At 41.9% G+C, this 17,718-nt stretch overlaps 1 protein-coding gene across 1 annotated transcript in view; it reads right to left on the bottom strand.

The window, feature by feature from the left end:
• Window positions 1-17,718, bottom strand: part of LOC121878926 (sushi, von Willebrand factor type A, EGF and pentraxin domain-containing protein 1-like) — a 78,034-nt gene that overhangs the window by 30,147 nt on the left and 30,169 nt on the right. Inside the window, exons 15-30 of the mRNA XM_042385356.1 lie at window positions 16,943-17,137; window positions 14,295-14,362; window positions 12,512-13,463; window positions 11,576-11,758; window positions 10,492-10,653; window positions 9,961-10,122; window positions 7,277-7,379; window positions 6,895-6,973; window positions 4,880-5,003; window positions 4,191-4,418; window positions 3,541-3,739; window positions 3,074-3,231; window positions 2,746-2,834; window positions 1,974-2,083; window positions 1,043-1,215; window positions 627-841 (exon numbers count right to left, since the gene is read on the bottom strand). Of these exons, the coding sequence (XP_042241290.1) occupies window positions 627-841; window positions 1,043-1,215; window positions 1,974-2,083; window positions 2,746-2,834; window positions 3,074-3,231; window positions 3,541-3,739; window positions 4,191-4,418; window positions 4,880-5,003; window positions 6,895-6,973; window positions 7,277-7,379; window positions 9,961-10,122; window positions 10,492-10,653; window positions 11,576-11,758; window positions 12,512-13,463; window positions 14,295-14,362; window positions 16,943-17,137 (3,200 nt within the window). The remainder of the gene's footprint in view (window positions 1-626; window positions 842-1,042; window positions 1,216-1,973; window positions 2,084-2,745; window positions 2,835-3,073; window positions 3,232-3,540; window positions 3,740-4,190; window positions 4,419-4,879; window positions 5,004-6,894; window positions 6,974-7,276; window positions 7,380-9,960; window positions 10,123-10,491; window positions 10,654-11,575; window positions 11,759-12,511; window positions 13,464-14,294; window positions 14,363-16,942; window positions 17,138-17,718) is intronic.

The following is a 17,718-nucleotide window of genomic DNA, read 5'->3' as shown; positions in this document are numbered from 1 at the left end:
GAACAGTTGCTTGTTCTCTTTAAAGCCTCTTCACAACCTTTCCCTCATCTTTCGCTTGCTTTACTTTTGCATTCTTTCTCCATTTTTTCATGTTCCTTTTAATCTCCCAATACTGTCCATTTTTCTCCAACCTCTCCCTCTCTGCCCCATCTACACATGTCCATCATGTCTCAATGAAATCTCTAAATTTTTCAACTAGTGCAATTTCTTTCCTGAACTCATTGATTTTTAAAACCTTCTCACTTCTTTTAAATTTCTATCACCCTCAACCTTCCATTAACTATTACTATTGCCTCTACCAAGTAATAGTTAGACACACCAGGTGCTGCGTCCACATGAATCAACTAATAACTCCTCTGTCCAACAATCTCCTATCTTCTCCATTACCCTGCCTCCATGTATGTACACTTAAGAATTTGTTCCCCTTTGAGCCATAATTCCCAATTATGAACATATTATCAGTGTATATCTATATCAATCGCTCTACATTGAAATTTATTCTCACGACTCATATTTACCGATAATAAATGTGAATAAAATAAATAAATAAATAAACATCATCCTATTTCTATAAAGCCATCATCACTGCCGTACAAGACACAACATGGGATCAGAACATGACTTACCGTGATCTGACCCTTGATGCCTGCCTGGAAATCGGGCCAGCCCAGAACAGTACCCATATATCTGTCACAGCGGGTGAAGATGGCCTCCACCTGAGCTGGGGTCAACACCTCCTCCCACACATTCAAAAGAGTCATATCCCCTATGAAGCTCTCCTGGGGATTGTAGTTGCCCCCGCGCTGGTCCTGCTCCTGCCCTAGGACCAGTATCCCTGAACCTGTAGCCGAGAGAGAAGCCATTTGAGTAACTACAGTACTTACCTTTGAAACAAGGATGCTTTATCAGTCTTGTATTACTGAATTATTCTTATCTTAAACTGATTTCCCTTCTATTTAACCAGAAACTCTAACTATCAGTTTTAACAGACAAACATCTTTGTAAGTGCTAAATTTTTCATGGATTCAGCCTCCATACTCACTGTCTATGGTGGTGCCGTTAGCCAACCCAGTCCCACTGTCCTTCGTGGTACCGTCCAGGTAGATGGCCCAGGTGCCATCATGGTTGGTCCAGGTAACACAAACTAGATGCCATTGTCCATTATTGGCAGCCACATCTGTGATCCGCTTTTCTCCATTTATGTATAACACAAACCTGTGGTGTTGAAATTTAATTGAGCTCACTTTTATAAAAAAAAACTCTGTCCTTTGTTCAGATAGCTAAGCATGTCCACTTTACCAAACAGGTATAGTACACACAATATCTATACACAGAACATGATGAGTTTACAGAACATTAATAAGGAGGGCCTGAATGAAAGACACGGGGAGGAGGGAAGCTGGAGAATAAACCATAAACCCTCAGGATTACAGTAGAGGATGAGAAGACCAAGTGACATGTCACTACACAAACAAAGAATCAGATTCATGCCTTTAAAATCACTTTCATGAGTCCACGAATCAAACAAAAATATGGACAACATTTAGAATGAAATGCAGGGAGGAAGGTAGTGGAGGCAAATGCAATCATGTAGAAAGAAATGAGTGTAAATGCGGGAATACAGTAATAAATCAACCCCCAACCCCATGACCTATCTACCCAGGCAGAGGCAGTCAATATAACTGACTACACCACAAACAGTAAAGTGAATGGAATGAATAAGTTTGCTGTTGATAATAATTAAAAGCTTTACATACAAGCACCAACATTTTCCTTGACAAGAGAGAGAGAGACATTGAAAACCCTACTTAAAATCAAAAAATCTGATATAGGAGGTGTTGCAGAACTGTTGTATTAAAGTAAGAGGATTAATCTTGATGAATGCGAGTTTAATATCAATAGTAATGACTCATTTATGAACCTGTAACCTAACCATAATATACATGCTGCAAACATAATGTCCCAGAACCCACCCGTTGTAGTCTGTGATGGTGAAGGCATTATCGTGGTCCTCGGTGGCGTAACTGAAGGGTGTACCATAATTGTCCCGGTCATTGGAGCGCATCCAGAAGCACACGGAGGCCTGTGAAAAGTTATATATGTTATAGTGAAGGAGGGAGAAGAACAGGAGGATGAAGAAAGTGTCTCAAGGAGTGACACAATAGGTAGAAGGAAACAAAGAAAGGAATGATGGAATGAGGGAAGGTGAGAAGGAAATACTGTAACACGGGGAAAAAATGAGGGATGAAGGAAGTGTCTCAAGACGTCACCTGTGATGGCCCAATAAGCTGTCAACATTTCACAACCAAAATCTTCCTGGGATTTCCTTCTAACAGAGATGAGATCATACATATAACCAACTTCCTTTACTTATGCTACAAAAATAGTACCAGTAAAAATTATAACAATACCACACTGACATTTGATCAAGATCAGACGTTTCTCTTATTACCATCTATAGGAAAATTATATTAATAATTTGTTTGAGTATCAGGGTCAAGAGCCAAGCAGCCCTTGTCTTGTTTTCAGTACAGAGGATGAGAAAAATCATCTACTTATTGGAGAGTCATGGTACATTTTTTATGTCAGGCTGGTCATTGTAATCTTTAACACACACACACATGATAAAGGGTACAAGAATATATAATACACAATAGAAACATCACTTAAGTACAGTATGCCCATTTAGAGGTACTGACTGTAATGAACTGTCAGTCAATGTTCTGAAATATTTGCTTGACTCACACTGGTAAGAGGCCCGGGGAAACCTTCATGGGACACGTAGTGAAGGATGCCTGAAGATGGGTATTCCAACATGAAGTTTGTAACCATCTCTGAAGAAGTGATAACAATTAGCTCCCACTTAAAAAGAAAAATAATTATAAGAATCTTACATTACTGCATGATTATTAGTCAATAAAAAAAAAACTTGGAAAAGAAAAACAGTTGATAATGCTATTTACTGTACTGAATGAAAAAATAAATGAGCACATTACTGTATATCTCATTACATTATCTCCAAGTGACAGAGCCTTCTCGGTACTTTGAACAACAACTCCCAGCAGGTCATCACCAGTATCACAGAGCTTTCCAGTGTATCCTGGTGCGCAGGTGCAGGAGAACCCATTCAACCAATCACTGCAAGTGGCACCATTAGTGCAAGGTTGAGATGCACAGTCATCTATGTTAACATCACAAGTGTCGCCTGTGTACCCCGGCTCACACACACACCTGCACCACCAAAAGTCACATTAATACAACTGGTCAAAGTAGTCACAGTGAGATAAGGAGAACATACACATATATGCCCCATGCACATTTGGTTCACACATACCTGGCACCCCCATACACACCTGGCACCCATATACACACCTGGCACCCACACACACACACAGATAAACATAACTGATGCTAATGGTCATGGTGGGATAATTTTGATACACACACACACCTGGCTCACACATGTGCATCTCCCTCCCTCCCCATATATATACTTCTATAAAACTACTATACATTCTCACATGTTCTTCCTCCACTCACCTGAAATCATTAACAAGATCGAGACAGAGACCATTAGTGCAGGGGGAGGACTCGCACTCATTGATGTGGGTCTCACAGAAGCGGCCGGTGTCTCCAGGAGGACAGAGACATGAGAAATCATTGAGGAGGTCCTGGCAGGTGGCCCCAGAAGCACAGGGAGTCCCAGCACACTCATCTATGTCCATGTCACACACCTCACCTGGGGCAGAACAGTACCATAAGCAATATTCATGTGAAACTTTAAATACATTAGTGTCCCTGAATTATCTTCTTATAATGACTGTAAATAAAAGAAATGATGCACAATAGTAGCAGCATGTGAGACTTAGCAGAGACCATAGCATTAAGAGAATTTTGAGGAAGACATAATGCTGACGAGTGATGACTAACTGGTGTTTTCTTGTGGAAGATAAGTATCCTAAGAGACCATTTATGTCATTGGAAAAGTTTTAAAAGAATAAAAAATGTACTGTAATTGTAAATACAACAAAATTAAAGAACTCTATAAAGGGCCCACTGGGGTGTGAAACTAATAATACTGTATGTACAAGACCCTACTTCCAGTTGAGATTACTAAAAATGTGATTTTTTAAGATATGAATAACCTTAATTTCATTTGAAAGAAAAACGAAAGAAATTAAAAAACTGACCTGTATACCCAGACTGACATACACACTTGAAGGCATCAACAAGGTCAACACAGGTGGCACCATTCCTGCAGGGGTTTGGCTCACACTCATTGACATCTACTTCACATTGGGAGCCCAGGAACCCTGGAGTACACTCACAAACGAAGTTGTCCAGTAGGTCAAGACAGGTGGCATTGTTGTAGCAGGGCTCACTCTCACATTCATTCACCTCGGACTCACACTGCTGACCTGTTTATGCAGCCATCAAGTAAAGTAAAAACTGTTGGTTAGCTATAAACATTTCTCCTTGATCACACCAAGGAGGTCTTGTTCTCCTCACTCCAAATATGATTCTCTTGCCAATGTCAATGTACGTTTATAATCACACACAGTACACAACTCTTGTGGCATCTAACTCATATTTTAGAAGGAGAAATAATTATTCATAACACAAAATATTCATTGAAAGAATTTATTCTTTCTACTCAAGTGTGATAAAATACTTTTTTTGCTTTGTGAAATTATGGTGTAATGATAGATGAGCAAGATTATGAGCACCCACTAAAAAATTATTCGGCACCCTTACGACGTGATACAATATGACACGGGTGCCGAATAATTTTTTGTGGGTGTACAATACCATGAACACATAAGCCTGTAGAATCAAGTGACAATGGTAGAGAAGTCAACACAATATATTTTCTGCTCACCAGAGTAGCCAGGAAGACACTGACAGACATAGCCAAAGTCCATGGGGGTGCAAGTGCCTAGATTCTGGCAGGGGACGCTGAAGCAGTCATTTATGGACAACTTCTGAAGATCTGTGTATGCTGCCTGTATCAACATTGAGAGATTATACCATAAATTGAAGCACAGGTGATATTACAGGTAAGTTCTGTGTGTGTGTGTGTGTGTGTGTGTGTGTGTGTGTGTGTGTGTGTGTGTGTGTGTGTGTGTGTGTGTGTGTGTGTGTGTGTGTGTGTGTGTGTGTGTGTGTGTGTGTGTCAATCAAAGGCAAATACACATTGATGCCCTAAAATACATGGATGGACTCCTCAAAGACATTATATATACAGTACGAGGTCTGTCCAAAACGAAACCAAACTTTTTAAAAACCATTTTATTGCTTTACTTACAACTTAATCAGACTTGTCTCCTTCAAAGTACTCCCCTCCACTGTTGATACACCACTACCAACGTTTTTTCCAGTTCTGGAACACATTTTGAGGGATGGTGCGCAGGTCTCGTAGCGAATTTTCTTCTATCATCTGAAGTCGGCGACTATTTCAGGGTGGATTTCAACTTTGGGAACAAAAAAAAGTCCACAGGGGCCAAATCCGGAGAGTAGGGCAGCTGGGGGACGATAGTCATCTCGTGCTTCACCAAAAAGTCACGGATAAGGAGCGAAGCGTGAGCAGGTGCATTGTCATGGTGCAGCATCCAGGTCTTGTTTGTCCACGCCTCAGGCCTCTTCCTTCGCACTGCTTCCCTCAAACACTTCAGGACCTCCAAATAAAACTCTTTATTGATTGTCTGACCACGTGGAACAAACTCATGATGAATGATGCCCTTCCAATCCAAAAAGACGATCAATATCACCTCCACATTTGAGCGACTCTGATGTCCAGATTTGGGTTCGTCTTCGGTAGATGTTCTTCCCTTTTCGAAACGCTGGTACCACACATGACATTGTGTACGGCTCAAACAATCCTCCCCATAAGCCTGTTACAACATTTGAAAAGTCTCCTTAAAAGTTTTCCCAATTTGAAACAGAATTTCACTCAAACACGTTGCTCTTCAAGATCCTTCATTGTTCAACTTGCAACAAATTGCCAAGTGCACTAAACACACGTTCACTCTAGCGCATGTAGCTCGATGACTAATTGACGTGGCGTGATGCAGCTAGTGTTAGACTAAAGGTCAAGGTCACCGCTACACAGCGCTCCCGTCGCGAGCACGCAGCGCCGGCTCGTTGGCGCACTATTTAAAAAGTTTGGTTTCCTTTTGGACAGACCTCATACAATACATAGGTTAAATACAGTAAATTGACACTTGATGAAAATGGAATAAATAAAGTAATAAATAATGAAACCAGGTGTCACAGACTGATACATGTAGAAAATGAATGTCAGAGATTGATAAATGATGGATCTGGGTGTCACAGTAATACAAGAGTAAGGTTAATACTATTGTACTCGACAAGATTACTTCCCTAATAACACACCAAATTAATATCACATGGGTAAAATAACCGAGCAGTGCGATCAACCAATGTGGAGTCTGGTAGTGTTACAGGAGGGATGTTGGGGTCATGCAGTGTTACAAGGGGATGTGGGAGTCATGCAGTGTTACAGGAGGGATGTGGGGTCATGCAGTGTTACAGGAGGGATGTGAGAGTCATGCAGTGTTACAGGAGGGATGTGGGGTCATGCAGTGTTACAGGAGGGTGGGGTCATGCAGTGTTACAGGAGGGATGTGAGGTCATGCAGTGTGGGATGTGGGGTCATGCAGTGTTACAGGAGGGATGTGGGGTCATGCAGTGTTGTGTGGGGTCATGCAGTGTTACAGGAGGGATGTGGGGTCATGCAGTGTTACAGGAGGGATGTGGGGTCATGCAGTGTTACAGGAGGGATGTGGGGTCATGCAGTGTTACAGGAGGGGTGTGGGGTCATGCAGTGTTACAGGAGGGGTCATGTTTTGGAATCACAGTGGGGTGCTGATCTACCTGGGAGTCCCTGCTCACACCTTGACAGTCGTAGAGGGAGCCAGACCCAGACCCAGGGGTGTGAGCTCCATCTGGACACCTGTAGGGTAGACCAAACAGACAGGTATATAATGATGGAATGTCATAAACTTACAGCAGTGAGGAGTTCACTTATACAATAGGCTCACACAAAACATCACTAATGAAGTTAGCTATAGTGTATTGTGAGCTCTCAACATTGGCAGGGTTATCTATACTGTAAGCTCAAAATAATAATGGGGTTTAGTAAGCATATAAGACACTAGTAATGTGCTCAATTATACTGCAAGTTTAAAATATCAACTGGGTCAAAAACTGATGAGGTTATGAGAATTATTTCAAGAGTCAGGTGGTTTGGTCATACCTGAAACACTCGGTCTTGCCAGGGTCACTCTGGAAGAAGCCTGGGGGACATGCAAAACATGGCTCCAGCCCTGTCTCTGACACTTCACCACTCCCACACATAGCTGATCATAAAGAAAAAAGAAATATAAAATAAATACACAAACATATTGAAGAAATTAAAATAATAGCCTCTACCAATAATGAAAAAAATAATAAAAATCACACAGCCATTATATTTCTCCCAAGTTCTACAATATCTTACACTCTCTCATACAATCCCCGAAATTATAAGTCCCATCAAAAGTCCTTTTTAGTTTTATATTCTCCTTAACTCCCTAAAGTTGTATGTGCTCCCCTTGAAGTTCTTAAAGTTTCCAATTCCACCTGATTTCCTCAGATTCAATTTTCTTACCCTAAAATTTTACTTATATCAGTACTCTGTGGTTCTCCAAGATGAGAAATAAATTGTAACTTGCAGTACTTATTCATTATTTGTACTTTATTTACCTAATAGCCACCCAGGGGCATACCTAGTGGGTGACAGAAGGGACAGTCGCCATGGGTGCCAAAGTAAGGGAGGCGCCAAATTGCCTATGAATTTTTTTAAATATATTTTTCAAAGGAAGATAAGACGAAAAGATTACTCTAGCAGAAAAGCCTGTACTACTGCTATACTGGATAGGTTAATTCATAATCTCCAATTTATAAATACCTAGTATTAAATATTTATTATTAACAGAGACGTGACCGATCGCCCAAGCGGCTAACGAGCCGATCAGTGGCGAAGAGGATAAAAGTAAAAGTAACACTTTATATGATATAACATTATTTTGGTGGTGACTGGCAACCCGTCTGGCGCCCCATGTGTCTGTTTGCTGCCGAGCGGCGCCGCCGTCATTAGCCTACTCATCACTCTTTCGTCACGTGTTGCAGCTGGACAGTGAGCTCTGGCAAATTTAATCATATCAATGTAAGTTTGTCTTATTTTTTATAGGATTCTCTCTTACTTGCTTGCTTGCTTACTTACTTACTGACCTTTCTTACTGGATTCAGTAGGATAATCTACAAAAAAAAATTTTGATAGCAAAGACACTATACCTAATTTCGTGCAGTCCACAAGATAAGCTGAGCTGTGCCTCTGGTTATTGTAAAAACTTAATTTTAGTGGCTTTTCTTTTGTGTGATTTTCATTGTATGTGTTATTGTATATTTTGAGCATAAAATTGCTGATTACTAATAGATAATTATTCCAGTATTTTCTTAACTGAATGTAGACTGTGTGATTTGAGCAGCAAATTGGCGATTCCTTATAGAGAATTATTCCAGTTCCTGAAGTTAATTTATTCAAGCCTTGATACAACCATAAAATTATACATCATCACTAGTGTCTTAGCAATCCCTTATTTACTATTATGCTACATTACTTATATGAATTAAAATTTAGTTGATATAATTATTTGTGGTGGAAGTGAGGTTGTGGGGAGTGGAGAGTTAATGGTGGTGGGGAGGCGTAAAGGGAGGGGGGCCGCCAAATTCAGCCATTGCCCTGGGCGCCAGCAAGGCTGGTTACAGCCCTGTAGCTACCCACTAGAGGTGGCCATGCAGAGGGAAAGGAGGCCAATGGCCAGACTTGACCAACACTGGAGCAGGGTCCAATATCAGAGATGTGACCGACCGCCCAAGCGGCTAACGAGCCGACCATTGGCAAAGAGGATAAAAGTAGAAGTGAAGTAAAAAGTGTAGAATCCATCCATTGTTCTTGATAATTTTGTCAATGGTTATTTGAAGCCCAGTACTGTTAATATAAGCAGCTTTGAAATACTTAACCTTTCCTTGCTGCAGAGTACAGAATTTATGAGCATCTCAATAGTGGAGAAGAGGATAAAAGTATGTGTACCTAGAAATTTTTGGTGGGGGCAAAGGCTCAAATTTTCAGACAAAATAAGTGACAAGATGCTGTTCATCAACCATCTATCCCATCAAGCATAAAAATATGCAGGCAAATTAAAGAATCTACTATGTATGAGGAACACACCTGACAATAGTGTTACACAAAGGCATAACAAGTACTGTACTCCAGAAGATCCCCATGATCCCTTGGTACAGCCTCTCCTTCGCCAAATTCTCTCAATTGAAAGAACTTCCTTTGATTAAAATTCATAAATCATCTTCAGCACCTTGCAACTTGTCTTTGTCGAAGAGAGTGCCTCGAGTACACTAACTGCATTACTGTTTATCTTATTTTGAGGTCAGTGATAATAGTGTTCAACATACTGTTATAAGCTTCTATTCTAAATTTCTGTTAAATAGTTATAGGCTCATCATCAGCGAATAGTTTTCTTTTCAAAATTCTTTTCTCTTCAAAAAATTCTGCAGGAATATCAAGTGAATTGCATTGATGTTTGGCTTTGGCAAGGATGGTTACAAAATGCTTTTAATAACTATGCATCCTCTCTCTGTCAAACAGACAGAAATGCTCAACCACAGTATCCAGTAAAGGTGAGCCTCTCTGGCAATTCTGATACACCCTTCTTTGCAAGGTTGATAAACTGGATCAATACAAGCAGTAAGCCTTTCAAACACTCATCAAATTTTCTGGCAGAAGGAGAAATTTTCCAACAAAATCTTTTCTGATCTCAGCTCAATATATCAGGCCCATAACCATCATGTCTGTATCCACAATAAAGTACCATTGTTACTCACAATTACACTCGTGTATGAGCCAGCTGCCACGTCGCCAGGTGGTGGTATCATGAGGACAAGAGGCGCACGTGAGAGAGGCATACTCATCCTGATAGCGACCTATTTCACAGGTGGTGCATGGCTCCAACCCATCCTCAGAGTAAGACCCAGGCAGACACTGAGCTGGAGAATGATGTCAAAGAGAGATACAGTATCAGGTTATAACAACACTTCTTAATACTTTTTACATTTTTACTTTTATCTTGTCTAATCTAACCTGATTTAACTTAATTTATTTAAACATGACAATAACTATATCAAACCTGACCTAATTTAGTCAATTCTAAACCTTAATGAATTTATCCTGGCTTGAACTGATCAAACCTATAGCTAACCATATATCTTAACTCAAACAAACCTAATCTAACAAATGGAGATATATTGGTAAAAACAGTGTCGGCGTATCTTAATGAGTAAAGCAAAAGTTACCCTTCATCCAACTAAATTCATTTGACCAACAACTAAAAAAAAAAAATGGTAACCAAAGTAAACCTTTGCACTCCTGGTCACTCTTGGCATTGCCAGTCTTGGTGGAGGTGTTCTCAGGGCAGACAAGACAAGACACCTGACCCTCTTGGGGCTGGAAGGACCCCTGGGGGCATGGCAGGCACTCACGCAACACCACGTTGAAGAAGGTCCCAACTGGGCATTTGACTGGCAGAAAAACACCATAGGTCAGGGATTACTGGTATGTTGAAGGATAAAACTTAAAATTATTGAAGAACCTGAAGTACCTAAATAAAAAATTACTAAGGAATACAATGTAGTTCTAATGTAACAGCAGACATGAAGATGCCTAGAACATAAAAATATGATGCACTTAAAACATAAAATAAATTAAAACTGTTATGTACATAAAGCATGAAATCACAGAGAAATGTGACATCCATACACCTTGGAATACAAAATACCTAAAACATGAAACCAATGGGAAATATGACCTACTCTAGTCCATCTCTGTCAAGAATTTTCACAAGTTCAATGCTGACTCACCTGGAGTACGGCAACTCTGCTTCGTTGATATGACAAAAACTGTCAATTGATAAAGATTGTACACAAGAGGCTACCAAACTGGTTTCAACATTCCCATAACTCACTTACCCAGAGAGAAGACTGTTTACAGTTGCTTAATACAGTACCTGTATATACTACAGAAGGAGTGATATAATAGACGTGTATACGTGCCTCAAAAGGCAATACTCAGTTAAGTGTACATATCTGGAACTAGCAGAGGTCTGCCCCACAATTCCACAAGAGGTCACAACTATAAATTAACAAAAACATCAGTATAGAAAACTATTAGTTAACTTTTTTGAAGTAACAGTTGTAAACTCTTAGAAGAACTTGCCAGAGAATCTTGTGACAACACCAAGCATAAGTTCATGTTGGACCCCTATATATCCAGTACTTGCCAACAGTAAGCAACAGAGAACTGACTGACTGACTGACTGACTGGCGAGTAAGTTGAGAAGTGGCAAAGAGGACAAGAGTAAAAACAGAAAAGCCATACAATGTACCTAAAATGTAAAACAAATGAGAACTGTGAAGTAATTGAGGTGTGAGGGACATGACCTACCACACTGGTTGTCCCGGGGCACACTGCCTGCCTCACAGATGTATTCGGGGAACTCCTTCAACCTAATGGCCGCCACTCGCAACTGATGCTGTCCAAAATTCACGTCCAGCTGCCCCGTCTCCGCTGCTTCCAATATCCCTCCCATGGCTCCCTTCAGCTGATCTGTGGCTCCTGTTCCATGGCCTGGGGGTGAAGGAGAGTGAGGTGAGTGGGAAGGGAGGTAGGGTGAGGAGGGTGACAAGGGAAGAGAGGTAGGGTGAGGAGGGTGACAAGAGAAGGGAGGCAGGGTGAGGAGGGAAGGGAGGTTAAGTGAAGAGGGTGACAAGAGAAGGGAGGCAGGGTGAGGAGGGAAGGGAGGTTAAGTGAAGAGGGTGAAATGGAAATGAGGGAACTAGTGAGAAGTGAGAGAAAAGGGGTGTGAAAGATAGAAAGGAATTATTGAGAGAGAGAGAGGAAGGAGAAGCAGTAATAGGTGGAAAATAAAGTGATATGTGTGGTATACTTGAAGTGGAGTGAGAAATAAAAAGATGAACAATAAGAAGATAGTAAGAAGTGAGAGATACTGTAAAAAGATGAATGAGAAGTCAACAATGAGTGTTACATAATCAATTTAAAAATATGCTGTACACTAGTATTACTATAAAACAGAAACTCTGAACACGCACGCACGCACGCACGCACGCACGCACGCACACACGCACGCACGCACGCACGCACGCACGCACACACACACACACACACACACACACACACACACACACACACACACACACACACACACACACACACACACACACACACACACACACACACACACACACACACACACACACACACACACACACACACACACACACACACACACACACACACACACACACACACACACACACACACACACACACACTGACTGATTAACTTCACTCAATCACTCACCTTCAACTCTGAACCGCACTTTGAAAGCCTTCTTTTTGAATCCCTCTCCATCCTGTGAGGAATGAGACACATCATAGTCATGGGAAGCCGAACCCACGCCATGGCTGCCTGATCTGAACAACGAAGTCTGTTCCGTAGCCCCATTACCATCGTCCCCACCCAGGCCAGGGATTTGTCCAGCATCACGAGTGGTCCAGGTGTGTTCCTGAGCTGAGGAGGAGTGAGTGAAGATTGAGCGTTGGTCCTTGCCTGGGAACATGATGGAGTCTTGGTCCCTCTCCGTGTGATTCCTGGCAGTATCTTGGCTCATTAGACCAGAGATCTTCATGCCACTTAGCTTCTTGACGGCCAGCTCCCGCAGTGCCTCTGCCTTATTTTCCCCAAACTCACGAGAGAAGGCTAATAAGAAGTCCTCGGTGGTGTAGTCCCCATTTTCAGACTCTAGATTGGAGAGGAACGACCCAAAACGAACGAAGCCAATGTCCGAAGCCATTGATCGTGTGATGACGTCAATCAGGACACCGAGATAGCTATCCTCTGAATGCTTGTATGAACGATGAGGAGCCTCAGTTGTGGCACTGCTGCCAAACAGGTGGTCCAGAGAGAAGCCGAATTGTCGTTTGTGTCGTTCAGTGTTTTCAAAATCCTTAAACTCGTGCAACAAAGAAGTTTCCCTTTTTACTCTCTGCATCTTGGTTGAGTCCACACCGTCCCCCCGCTTCCAGTACACCCAGTCACCATCAACAGATTGGTCATCCTCCCCAGGCCAGAAAGATGAGACCTCATGAATAGATCGCCTCCCCCTATAGAAGTCAATAGAGTTGAAATTTTCCTCGGCCTCTGCCAGGATGTTCTCACAGACAGCTTCCACAGCAGCCACTTCACACACTACGTCCTCCTCGCACATTTTGTTCAGCGCCTCCTCCAGCTTCTTCTCAAGCTGATTCTCCACCTGTTAAAATAGGTAACACATTTATTGATATCTATTTCACTTATACTGTACTAAAGTAGATAATACCACTGATGCATGTCCTGTATCTGTAATGAGACACACAAACTAGTCAATGTTGTTATTTGCACTTAACTGTCACTCATTTTGTATCAGCTTCCCATTAAAACTTATCAAGCTGATACTACAGGGCGATGGAAACTATTCACTCACTCATGACCATACACTCACTGGTCCTGCTCTATCTATCTTAATAATATGTTGGCATACTGTCCTAAATGTTCTATAACACCTCATCCTTGATCCCACCCTCACTGTTCTAAGCTCAACTTATATGAACTTCTTCAATAACTTATGGAAACTGAATGACCCAGACCTTTGAACTGTGTCCATATTGTACTGTTGCCCCACACAGTACAACTCATCGACTCACCATACATTCAACATTAACTCAACATAACTTCCATTAAAGATCTCTAGAAGGAATCAGATGCTGTCACTGAATACCCGAGGTCTCGTGGTTTCACACTCACATGAAACAATGGCTAAAATAACAACAAATTACAATGCTATCAATCTTATACTGTAAGTACACATTACCATGGTTTTAAATACATTATGCTGGATCTTTGTGTGCTCTTAGGCAGGCGCAAAATGGCTGGAGGTCATATAGGCCTCAGTCCTATAAGACCCTAATCTAGCATAGCCATTAGGACTGTAGCCCATTAGCACCAGGTTCCAAGCCTATTGGTTCAGTTAGATTAAGAAGGGTTATGATTTATTAGGCCTGGGGCCCATTTGATCAATTATCAAAGGAGGAAGGTGTGGCCTCACCTGGTCCATAAAGAAGATGTCCATGGCCATCTCTCCTGCCCGGGAGATGCTGTTTGATACTGATGTCACTGAAATGTGTCCCAACAATATGTTAAAATAAAAAAATAATTGAATACACACAGCCATGCATGCAAGCACACACAAACATGAATGCTTGTATGCACACATACATACACATGGATGCATGTATGCACACATACGCACATACACATGGATGAATGTATGCACACATACATGATGCATGTATGCATACATAAAAGCATGCAAGTACACACAAATGCATCATGCACACACAAATATTTAATTCCTTCAAGCATTTTCCCACTATCTATCTATCTATCTATCTAGCACACACACACACACACACACACACACACACACACACACACACACACACACACACACACACACACACACACACACACACACACACACACACACACACACACACACACACACACACACACACACACACGCACACACACACACGCACACACACACACACACACACACACGCACACTAAACAATATGACACACCCCCTCCCCTTCCTTAGCCATCTCACCAATGTTGACGCAGCTGAGCAAACAAATAACCATTTCGCTACTATATGCCAGACGCTCCCACGGCTCGACACAACCACTCTCCCTGCTTACCTACCAGCCCCCCTTCCCACTGACTTAGTAGAAGAATTTGAGGTAGCAAAACGCCTGGACAAACTAAAATTAAAACGCTCTACCACCCCCATTGACTTACCAATGAAACTATTCAAGGAGTTCTCCCCGGAGCTTGCTAAACCCCTCTGCTCCATCATCAATGCTTCTCTCAGTCAAGCCAGATGCCCAGCTGACTGGAAGACCTCTTATGTATCACCAGTGCCCAAGTCAACCAGCCCACAATCCTTAAATCAGCTACGACCTATTGCAATCACCCCAATACCCAGCCTAATCTGTGAAAGTTTTGTGTTTGACTGGGCTTATGCTGATATTGCAGAGTCGTAGACCCTCAGCAATTTGGCAACATGAAAACTTCCTCCACTCACTGTCTTGTCAGCTTTCTCGATTACATATACCGCCATCTCGAGAAACGAAAAACGTCTGTAGCTGTCGCCTTCATTGATTTCACTAAAGCGTTCGACCTAGTCGACCACAATATAATCATAAACAAAGCTATTGACCTCGGGCTTCGGAGAAGTCTCATACCATGGCTTACAGACTTCCTCAGTGACCGACGCCAAGCTGTACGCTTCCGAGGGGCTGTCTCCACCTTTCAGTCACTCACCTGTGGCGTCCCCCAAGGCACCAAGATGGGACCACTCTGCTTCCTTATGCTCATCAATGATGCCCTAAGAGAAACCCCTGCTCGCTGGAAATATGTCGACGACTCCACCATTGGGATCAGCGTCAACAATTCTGCTCCCAACTATACCGCCCTCAGGATTTATTGAACAGTCTCCAAAACTGGGCCACCAACAACCATGTCACCATCAACCATACCAAGACCATGGTTATGCACATCAACCTCTCCTCCGACATTGTCCCACCTCCTTCCATTACCCTAGGTCCGAACACACTCCAGGTTGTAGATTCCACAGCTCCTCGGCGTCACCATAGACAACAAACTAAATTGGAAACCACACGTCAGTGAAGTTGTCAAATCCTCCAGTTTCCGTCTCCACCTCTCCGCCGACTCAAGTCCCTCGGAGTTCCTGCACACGAGCTCCTCAGTGTATACACAACATTCATACTTCCCAAGCTCACCTATGCCTCCCCCACCTGGTCTTCCTCCCTAAATGCCACACAACGTAAACACCTAGAAAAAGTGCAAAAGAGGGCATGCAAGATTATTCTCGCCCCTTCCTACTCCACATATCAAGAAGCGCTCAACACACTGACCCTTTCGACTCTCACTGACCATCACCACGGCCTCATCTGCAAATTTGGTAAGAAGCTTCTACACCACCCCCGACACCGGCCCCTACTACCACCTGAGATCCCCTGTCCGAGAATTGCTGTTCGACACCACAACCGCATCCAGCCCATACGTGCACGAACTGATCGCTATAAGAACAGCCCAATCCCAACCATTGTAAAAATTATCAATAACATGTAATAAATCAGTGTATTCACTCCCAGTAAACACTGCTCCCTACACTGTCACTATGTTGAAATGAACTGTAGTTTGAGCTGATCCCCATCTAAGTTACTATATGTCTTATTTGTGTCACTTATGTCACTTGTATATTATTGTAATTCGTAACCCATTCCCCAAATATGTAACTGTATATTTTCAGCCTTCTGGCTGCCAAGCTCTTTCAATAAACGTTAATTATTATTATTATTATTACACACACACGCACACACACATGTACTGTACTTCACTCTATAAAATCTTAAGGCAGTAAATCCAACAATTTCCAATTTATATCATATACTGTATTCTCAATACCTCCCACATTGCTTTTGTCTATCACATGTGATCATGAACAGTATTCTTCTCCTTGACTCCTCTTCTTTTTTCTATTATGATAATGGCTACTACTTGGAGTTACTTATTAGTATTTTTGTCTCCCTTTTCACTTTTCTGATGAACTTCAAGTGATGTTCAAAATACATGCTATTCTTTACACAAAGAGAAAAGTAGACTCACCAGAACAGTCTGGGAAGGGCATGGGGTTGTCATCGGGAAGCCAGACACCATCATAGGCACAGAAGTAGTCCTGGCGAGGACGCATGGCAAAGGCATAGCCGTCATCGCAGATCAGCGTGCAGAACACAGCCTCAGGATTCTCAGTACAGTTGGCAGCACCGTTGATGGGGTCCACGGGAAGCTGACATGCGTGTTCTGCCCAGATGCACAGTAGTTTAGAGAGGGATGGAAGAAGGATGAGAAAGCAAAGGAGATCAAGAGAGATAGGAAGATAAATTCATTGAGAGGTAATGGTGGTTTGATTTAATAAGTTGTGTAACAGGAACATCCCCTCTGAAGTATAGTATACATACACCTTTATCATTATATCATGAAGATACAACCATATACTCATCTCCAAATTCCATCACAGGAGTCTAGTAGATTTAAAAGTTTCACAAGCAGAATTTCTGCACTGCACATCTAGCTAACATAAAATACAGTATCAAAGTTTAAAGTGCATGAATATCTCACAGCAATTAACTCTTCAGATCCACTAGCTCAACAAATGTCCCTTCCACTACCTTTAAAATTCTGGGATTTATTATAAAATTCTAAAGAGCAGCTGTACAGAATACAGTGCCCCTACAAGTTCCTCTGAACAGTCCTCAAGATATGTCTCCAAGAGGTGAACTAAAGAAGAAAGCACCTCTTGACTCTACCTCTTACCTAGATAGTGATGGTTACTGTATATCTTACCAAGATAGTGATGGTTACTTTGAGTTCACCCTGACAGT

This window comes from Homarus americanus, unplaced genomic scaffold (assembly GCF_018991925.1).
Source record: "Homarus americanus isolate GMGI-L3 unplaced genomic scaffold, GMGI_Hamer_2.0 scaffold4060, whole genome shotgun sequence".
NCBI classification, from domain to species: Eukaryota; Metazoa; Arthropoda; class Malacostraca; order Decapoda; family Nephropidae; genus Homarus; species Homarus americanus.
The sequence above is the reverse complement of the archived record's forward strand: the minus strand, read 5'-3'. Positions and strand labels throughout refer to the sequence as shown.